The 9,990-nt window shown below is 43.6% G+C and overlaps 1 protein-coding gene across 1 annotated transcript; it reads left to right on the plus strand.

Moving 5' to 3' along the window:
* Positions 1-232: 232 nt before the first annotated feature.
* On the plus strand, positions 233-1,577 carry LOC311015241 (interferon-induced protein with tetratricopeptide repeats 1-like; the record flags this gene model as incomplete). Its single annotated transcript, XM_084012370.1, has 1 exon — positions 233-1,577. Exon 1 carries the CDS (start codon positions 411-413, stop codon positions 1,575-1,577), a length of 1,167 nt encoding a protein of 388 aa, XP_083868496.1. The 5' UTR covers positions 233-410.
* Positions 1,578-9,990: the final 8,413 nt, after the last annotated feature.

Here is a 9,990-nt window from a genome sequence, read left to right on the forward strand (position 1 = left end):
GAGGGAACATAGGGTTGATGGAACGATGGAACATGGGGTTGAGGGAACATAGGGTTATGGGAACATAGAGTTGATGGGACAAAGGGCTGAGGGAACAACAACAAGCAACTAACAAATAGAAAAACATCCTTCCCTCCGTATTTCCGTTGCACACATTCAATGCCGGGTCTCAGAATGAGAAAGGAGTTTATTGCCAAGTACTTTTTCACATTCAAAAGATTTGTCTTGGTGTACAGTGCGCATTATAATTAAAAAGAACAAATAATAAAGCAAAGTACTGTTTAAATATTTTTTTCATATTTTCCATCAGTGTTGCTCAGAGTCAAACAACACTGGAGTCCAAACTGGAGGCCCTGCAGTGCCACTTCACCTGGGATCTGGAGCCCGGCAGGTCCTATCTCTTGCATCTCATGGACCAGCTGGAGGACATCGGCACGGAGGAGGGAAACAAGTGGCTGGGTCACATTTACAACCTGCGAGGGTTCATTCAGTACAAGCTGGGGTTCACTGAAGACGCCCAGAGTTCCTTCAACAAGGCTGCAGAGGCCTTCCGCCAGATGAGAAACGCAGATGATGGCTCGTGGTTAGTGGTGAACTACGGGAACCTGGCTTGGCTGCACCATCTCCTGGGAGACCAAACAGAGAGCGAGGCTTACCTGTCAAAGGTCAACGCCCTGATGAGTAAATACCCATCTCCAGCCCAGGACGAGCTCCATGCGGAGATCTGCGCTGAAAAGGCCTGGACCCTGATGAAGTTCAGCAGAGAGAAAAGGCTGCAGGCTGGAGATTACTTCCAGAGAGCCATCAGGATGCAGCCGGACATGGTGGAGTGGAACACCAGCCATGCCATAGGGTTGGAGAATGCTCTCAGACACAACAACATAGGGGTGGAGGCTGACATCTTAGAGAAAATGAGAATCGCTAAGGAACAGGATCCAGAGAACTTGTACATCGCCGTTAAGTACGTTGAGCAATGTGCTAAGAAAGGAGAAAGATTTGAAGATGAGGCACACAAGTTAGCCAGAAACGTTTTGAGAAATCCTGTCAGCAGCTACAGTGGTATTAAGTCGTTACTGTGGGTTTACAGTATTTATGTGTCATGTGTTGACAAGGCCATTGATTTGGCAGAGGAGGCTCTGAAAAACCATCCAGATGAGCGTTATCTGAAGAGGTGTGCTGCACTCTGCTATAAATGGAAGATAATGTTTCCCAGGGACAGTCGCCCAAAGCAAAGTGAGATAGACAGAGCAGTCAGCCTCCTTAAAGAGGTGATTTGTCTTTACCCACATTCTTCACTTCTGAAGGAAATAGATCTGGCAACTATATATGCAAAGTCCAATCACGACCAGGCTGAAGCTGAGCAGATATACCAGGAACTGCTAGAACGTGAGCTTGAACCTGCAGACAAACAGATGCTTTACAACAAATACGCAGCATATTTATACTTTGACCGACAAGATCCCAACAGGTCGATACAATATCACATGAAGGCAGCAGCGATACCGGAACAATCCTTCTTTCGTGTAAACAGCATTAATCTTCTGCAGAAGATTAAAGATAGAGAAGAGAAATGCTGAAAAAGACATACAGGGTCGCCTAAAAAGTTGGAATAATTTGCAAATGTCTTGTCTTTTACAGCACCAAACAAATGTTGGGTAATTGGGACATAATGCAATCATTGCACCTGGTCAAAGGTGATTACTGATGCATTTAAATAGGAATAAACAGAGGATTGTGTCTGAAAACAAAATATTCCAACTTCATGGGCAACAGTGTATATACATGCATACATTTGTCTGCAGTCATATACTCTATTATATCTTTTAATAACGCTGGTCCTTTAAATAATATCTGCTGTGGACATGTTCAGATGTGATTACTATAATTCAGCATCACATGATTTATGAGAATAGATTTTTATCAGGTGATGTTTGTAATTTGCAAGGTCTCTCTCATCGTCTAGTGCTTATCCGTGTCGGGCAGCAGCTTTTGCAAGATGTTTATTTTGTTCCTGTTGTGTTCATGTTTCCCCCTAATTATTGTGTTTTATGTCTATATAAGAACATATTTCATTGTATGAAATTTACTTTGCAAGTGTGGCAGGTCGAGGGTTGCTCTGCTCCACGCCCACTCAATCAGCACCACCGGTGCTTGATTGCGCATTGGTGCCACCTGTTGAATTACTGCGCTCCCTCGGGGCGCACTCTCTCTCTGGCGTTCACCTGGAAGGGCTCTGTTTGGCGTGCTCCATTGGTTTGCCGTGCTCCGGTTTGCTTGGCGTGTTTGGCGTGTTTCCTATGTGGTCATTCTCAAGGTAAGCGTGGGTGCTGCTACTTCATGCAACTTTATGGCACAGTATGGTGTGATAGCTGCCGGGATGTGTCACTTTCAGTGTCGTTAGCCGTGCTGGTTGGGTTGCAGCATTGTGAGGAGTTGGCATCTGCTCTCTGTTGTCACTGCAGACTGACAAGGTTCTGGGGTGCTCAAGCTCTCTTCGTTCGGGTAAGTGTGCTCCCTTATTAATCTCTGTTGGCTGTAGTAGCCTTATGCTAAAGGCTGTTTGCCCTCTGCTCTCTGTCCTGCTGTAGCTGTTGAAGCCACAGCGGTTCCTCTGTTTCTCCTCCTGCACTCTGTGTGAGGCTGCACTGCACTGCCAGTGACGTGCACCACAGCGGCTATCCAAACGTAAACCATTCACGGCCTCCAGCCCTGGTGCAGTCGCTCCGTCTTCTGCTCCGTCTTCTGCTCCGTCTTCTGCTCCGTCTTCGACGACGTCCTTTTCTCATGTTGTGGCCAGTTCTAGACATTTGTTTAGAACCTTTCACTTTACAGGGGACCGCTATCTTGACTCGCACTTTTCCATCAATTAAACACCAAGTCTCTTTCTTCGTTTACGTTTGTTCGTTTATTTTACTTTACACAAAAGAACATGATGCACGGGAAGGTGAGGTGAGGACGAAAACAGTGTCGATCCCCCTGTTCCACATCCTATCACTGACTCAGTTCCTCTTTATCCTGGCTCAGTGTCCCACCCACTCTCTTCTCCAGCAGCTGATCTTCATCCCATTAATTATCTCAAGATAAATCTAACATTTAAGTAAATTAGAATAAAATATAACATCGCTAAAATGAAATGGGAATTCATTTATAATATAACTGAAATAATATAGATTTTAACTAACATAAAATATGGCTCTAACACTCCAGCCCCTAATTGCTCATCTTGTAGCAATTACATCAAAACATAAGTAGAGCCAATATTCATACATAATCAACTATTATAATTGTTCAATCCATAGGTGAAGTTCAAAGTTCATTCAACAGTGTCCACTATTCTCCAGCTTCCAGGAGCAGACATAGCTTGTTAACAGGCCTTTGTAGGATGCTTGTTTTTGTTTTGACAAAGACACTGCGGACTAGTCCTTTACTTCCTGGCAGGGTCTTTAGAATCCGTCCTAGAAGCCAGGAGTTTCTTGGAGCAGAGTCATCAACTACAATAACAAGATCTCCAACTTGGAAGTTTCTTCGGATCCTATTCCATTTATTCCTTTTTTGCATAATGGAGAGGTACTCTCTAGCCCATCTCTTCCAGAAAAGGTCAGCCAGATATTGTATTTGTCTCCACCTCCTTCTTGTGTACAGATCTTCTCTTTCGAACAGTCCGGCAGGCATGACAGGATTCGTTTTAAGGAGGAGCAGATGATTAGGTGTCAAAGGTTCCACATCATTCAAGTCATTTGTTACTGTTGTGATGGGTCTATCATTCATTATTGCCTCCACCTCACATAAGGCTGTTTGCAGAGCCTCGTCATCGAGAACTTGTTCTCTCACCACAGAGCACAGAATCTTCTTAAGTGACTTAATGAGTCTCTCCCACACACCTCCGTGGTGAGCGCCGGATGCTGGGTTGAATATCCAATTTATTCCATCTTGGAGTAGACTCCTTTGGATTTTGTCCTGGTTTAGTTCCTTGAGTGATTTTTCAAGCTCCTTTTGGGCACCAATAAAATTGGTTCCTTGATCAGATCTTATGGTTTTTACATTTCCTCTTCGACACAAAAATCTGCGTATGGCATTAATACATGAATTAGTGTCCAAGCTGCTGGCCACTTCGAGGTGGACTGCACGACTAGTGAGGCAGGTGAAAATGACACCCCACCGCTTTGCATTAGCTCGACCTCGCTTTACCTCGAAGGGTCCAAAGTAGTCCATGCCAGTTGAAGTGAAAGGTGGCAAGTCTGGCATCACACGATCAGGTGGAAAATCCGCCATCTTTTGCTCTCCTACTTTGGACTGCATTCGTCTGCAGAAGATACAGTTTCTGATTATTTTCCTTGCTGAGGAGTTTGCAGAGGGCATCCAGTACTTTTGTCCTAGTTTTGAAAGCATATGGTTTCTTCCAGAGTGACCGACTTGGATGTGTATGTGTCTTAGGATCATTTCTGATACGTGAGATTTTTTTGGTATTATTATGGGATTCTTGTTGCTTACAGGCATTGCTGATCTGTTCAATCTTCCTCCCACTCTGAGGATGCCTTTATCCATGATTGGATCCATTTTCAAAATAGGACTATTTTTCCTGCAGTGTTTTCCTTTTTCAATCAGGGCCATATCCTGTGCAAAGTGTTGCTGTTGTTCAAATGCCAATATGGCTCTTTCTGCATTATCCATATCCTCGACAGTCACATTAGTGCTCAGTACAACTTTCAGGTTTGCAGCACGTTCCTTCAGTGTTCCTTTCCTACCACCATCAGTATCTGGCATCTTCCTCTTTTGAGTGATCTCCAGGAGCAAGCTTTTCCACTTCAGTATCCTGGCAACAGCCTTTTTCAGGTGGTTCCAAACTGAGTAGTATTCTATCAGTTTACTTGTGGGGCATTTTTTCTCTACGTTTACTGTGTTGACAATCACATCCCTTTTTACTTCAGGATCATCAGGAGGAAGGAACGTTTTTGGTGACGTGTCGGGGTTCTGTGGCCATTGACATTCCTCCTTCTGAAGAAAGTCGGGTCCATGTATCCATCTTTTAGACTTCAAGAAAGGTTCAATGTTTAAGCCCCTTGAAGCATCATCTGCAGGATTTTGCTTGGAGTCCACATATCGCCACTGAGTCTCATTTGACAAGTCCTGAATCACAGCAATCCTATTGGCCACGAAGGTGTGGAATCTCTTGGTCTGATTGCGAATGTACATGAGTACAGATTGACTGTCGGTCCAAAAGATTGACTGTTGAAGGTTTTGCTGAAGCTCTGTGCGTAACATCTTATCGATTCTTACAGCTAGGGTGGCTGCTGTTAGCTCAAGTCTGGGGATAGTAATTTTCTTGAGAGGAGTTACTCTAGCCTTTCCCATCACTAAAGTAACCTGTACCTCACCCAAACTGTTTACAGCTCTGAGGTAGCTGGCCGTGCCATAGCCTTGCTCGCTGGCATCGCAGAAGTGATGCAACTTTATTGATTTCACTTGTCCAAAATCTGCTTGTAAGCATCTGCTGACCTTGAAATGTTTTAATTGATCCAGCTCAGTCAGCCATTTTTCATATTGTTTGGAGGATTCAGGAGGTATTGGTGTATCCCATCCACATTTAGCCTGGCAGAGATCTTGAAGGATCTGCTTTGCTTTGAGCACAAACGGTGCAGCCAGACCAAGCGGGTCATATACTGAGCTGATGGTGGAAAGTACCGCTCGTTTGGTAAGTTTGGTAGTTTTAGGGGCCATCTGGAATCCAAATGTGTCCTTTTCAATGTTCCAGTACATCCCCAAAGCCCTCTCCACAGGTAGTTTTTCTCTGTCCAGATCGAGCTCTCTCATTGGTTTGGCTCTGTGTTCATGTGGGATAGTGGCCAGGACCACACGGCTGTTGCAAATCCATTTGGTTAGTTTAAACCCTCCTTTAGCGCACAGTTTCCTGAGATTTCTGATGAGGGTAACAGCTTGCTTTTCTGTAGCTACAGATTTAAGGCAATCGTCGACATAAAAGTTTGATTTGATGGTGTCAACTGTCACTGCATCAAACTGGTCTTTGTTGTCTTCAGCTGTTTTCTGCAGAGCATAATTGGCGCAGCTTGGTGAGGAAACAGCCCCGAACAGATGAGCTTTCATTCGGTATTGCTCTAAATGTTGGCTTGTATCGCCATCTGACCACCACAGAAATCTCAGCATGTTTGAGTCCTCTTCATTTACCCGAACCTGGTGAAACATCCCTTCTATGTCTGCCATTATAGCAATCTCTTCCTGGCGGAATCTCAGCAGAACACCAATCAGTGAGTTGGTTAAGTCGGGCCCTTGTAGGAGTTCATTATTGAGTGATGTTCCCTTATATGAGGATGTACAGTCAAACACTACTCTGAGCGTCTTTTTCCGTTTGTGATACACCCCGTGGTGGGGTATGTACCACACTTTTCCATCCTTTTGATGAAGGTCCTGTAAGGGCACTTGCTCTGCGTAGCCCTTAGAGATGACATCTTCCATAAAACTTTTGTACTCCTTTGCATAAGCAGCATCCTTTTTAAGTTTCCTTGCAAGATAGAGTGCTCGCTGTTCAGCCATATTGTAGTTGTTTGGCATGATGAGATCCTTATTTCTAAATGGCAAAGGTAAGTAATAGTGATTATCCTTTATTGTAGCTCCACTTGAGACCAGTTGCATGAATTTGTGATCTTCAGCTGACATTTCAGGTTTTCCTTCATACTTTCTCTCAGGGAAATCATGGTGGTACTGGTTTACGATAAGGGTTTTTAATTGTTCAATTGAAATGCGGTTAACTGATGCTACTGGTCTTCCATGTTCATCCACTGTTGCAGGTGAGTTGAGTGGTCCATTCACCACCCATCCTAAGAGAGTTCTCACTGCATAGGGACCATTGTCTTGGCTATTTATTATTTGCCAAGGCTCAATTGCCTTCGGGGCATCTACTCCTATCAGGAGTTCCACTTCTGCATCAATTTCAGGCACCTGTATTTCTTTCAGGTAAGGCCATCTCCTGAGGTCATGTTGGGAGAAAATATTTTCTTTTGTGACTGGTATCCTTGTTTGTGTGTATGTTTTGTGCAGTTCAATAAAGTTGTTTCCATCCAAATCCCCAACTTGCAGTCCAGTTATTTCATGGCAGCTGACTGGTTTCTTTTGACCCATTGTTTGAAGAAGTACTGTAGTCTTCCTTCCTGTTGCATTGAGTCGCATCATAAGTTTCTCTGTACAGAATGTCGCTGTACTACCGGGATCCAGGAATGCATAGGTAAGTATTGTGTTGCTGCCTTTCAAAGCTTTTATCTGTACTGGGACTATTGACAACTTGCAGTCTGTTCCAACCCCAATATCCTCTTCCTTTTCCAGTGAGACAAGAGTTCCACCAACAGATTTTCTCATTTGGGTCGACATATTTTCCACGTTTACTGCTTGTCTCTCAATGTGTAGCAAGCTAGGGTGTTTTCCTTGACAGATTTGGCATGTCATTCTTCTTTTACATGTTTTGCTCATGTGCCCCTTGGTTAAACACCCGAAGCAGATACCATGGTCTTTAAGGAGCTGCACCTTGATGGTGTGGGGTTGAGATGTTAACATTTTGCATTCATCAAAGTAATGTTTTCCTTTATTGCAAATGCAGCAGTTGCCACTATACCCACTGGGAAACAGGTTTCCAACCTTTTGATTTCTTGTGTCATTTGTGGTGTTACAGTCTCTCGCTCCAATTGTTGTGGCAAAGCTACTACTTTTACCTCTTTGGGTGGTTGGTGTTGATTGTCGGGAGTCTGCTGTGTGACATTTTGAGGAGGCTCTTTTGGGTGGAGCATCCAGAATGTCTCCAAAGATAGGATCCTTTAAGATGCAGGCTTGCTTTTCAATAAAACACACAAGGTCGGAGAAACTGGCTCTTTGTTGGTTTTTCTCTAAAAGCTCATGAGCAATTGTTCTCCATCTTTCTTTTAGCTTGTATGGCAGTTTGGCAATGATGAGCTTTAAAACAGATGGGAGATTTAAATCATCCATGCTTTTAAGTGCGTTCATAGCATTGCAGCATCCTCGTAGGTAAAGGGCATAGTCATGCAGTGCAGTGCCATCCTCAGCCTTAATATTGCTCCAATTGACGGCCTTCTCCATGTAAGCATTGCCAATCTTGAATCCATCTCCAAAGTGAGTTTTGAGAAGTTTCTGTGCCTCTGCATAGCCTCTGCTGGGATCCATATGAAAGCAGCTCCTGACGAGTTCCCTGGGTTGGCCTCTAGTGTATTGCTCAAGGTAGAACAGATTATCTTCTTCATTGCATGTTTTATTTTCAATACCGTGTCTGAATGCCTTCATGCATGTTTGATAGCTTAAAGGGTCACCATCAAATATTGGGATTTGTCTGGAGGGGAGAGAAGATTGTTTTTGATGTAAAACTAGTAAATCTGCTATTTCATTTTGTCTCTGTATCACATGCAGCAGATTGTTGTTGTTATTGTTGTTCTTCAGGCCTGTTTCCCTTTTGTTAGTTTGTTTCTCAAAACCATCTGATGTTCTCTGCCTCAGCACTGGTTCGGGGTCATCCAGATCTGGCAGAGTCAGAAATCTCTGAAGAGGTGTTTTAGGTACTGCTCCCAACTCTGCAAATTTTACAGGGGATGGTTCCGATTCATCGTCATCACTGCCATTGTGTTTTTGCATATATTTGTCCACATATGAATTCATGCCATCCTCATCTTGTTGAGAGTATTCCTGGAAACTGTCGAATACCTTTAGTTTAGCATCAGATGCAGCAAGATCTGCCTGTAGTTCAATTCTCTCAAGTCGTGCTTGCAATTTGTTTTTCTCCATTTCCACCTCCTGTTTCTCCTTTAATGCTGACATACGTGCTTGTAGAGCCGCTCTCTCTGTGGCTATTTTTAGGCGAGTTGATGATGATGATGAAGATGAAGATGCTGCCGTCTGGTGTGAACATTTTGTTTTGTTAGTTTGTTTAGACACATTTGAGACACTGTCCTGAGGTCCAACAAGTGTCTGAGGATCTTTCCTTGACGTTTTCCACAAATCCACTTCCACTAGGAATTCCTCAAATATTTCCATTTTGGGTTCATACCAGTCTTTTGTTTCATTTTCTTTTATTTCAGGAGATAAGAACATCTGAACGGCGACATGAGCATCTTTAAAATCATTTAATGTCACTTTGAATTGTTCCACAGCATTTAACACGTTTTCCTTATCGTCATCATCATTAACAGAAAGCAGTGCTCTGATGTCATTCATCCTGCGCGTGCACGCGCCCAGCTTCCCACGGCGACTTGCGCTGAGAGTTTTAAAATCATTCTTCTCGTTTGCCACAGCCGTCATCATTCACGCTTACTTTGTCATACAGTTAATTGATTATTCAGTTCCTTCCCTTGGGTTTATCACTTTTTTCCATACATCAAGTCTTGCATCAACAAACATTTCTTTCGGCTGTGTTTCCGGTTTCTTTATTTAGGACAAACATATCCATATGCCATCAGTCTTATCGTTTATCCTTACAAGGTCCACAGATCCGTTTAGTTACTTTTACTCACGGCGTGATCCTTTCCTTTGTTCCATTCACCGTCTCCGCTCATCAGTGATCAGCTGATTGTCAATCAGCGGGCCGCTGTTTGCTTCGCGGTTCCGAACACAATCACTCCGGTCCAAGGTGTTCCGAACATCACCAGCTTTCCTCTCATTCAAGCGGTTTCGTTGTTTTCGACTATGTTGTGGCCAGTTCTAGACATTTGTTTAGAACCTTTCACTTTACAGGGGACCGCTATCTTAACTCGCACTTTTCCATCAATTAAACACCAAGTCTCTTTCTTCGTTTACGTTTGTTCGTTTATTTTACTTTACACAAAAGAACATGATGCACGGGAAGGTGAGGTGAGGTCGAAAACAGTGTCGATCCCCCTGTTCCACATCCTATCACTGACTCAGTTCCTCTTTATCCTGGCTCAGTGTCCCACCCACTCTCTTCTCCAGCAGCTGATCTTCATCCCATTAATTATCTCAAGA

The sequence above is a fragment of the Eutrigla gurnardus genome, assembly GCF_963514095.1.
Source record: "Eutrigla gurnardus genome assembly, chromosome: 6".
NCBI classification, from domain to species: domain Eukaryota; kingdom Metazoa; phylum Chordata; class Actinopteri; order Perciformes; family Triglidae; genus Eutrigla; species Eutrigla gurnardus.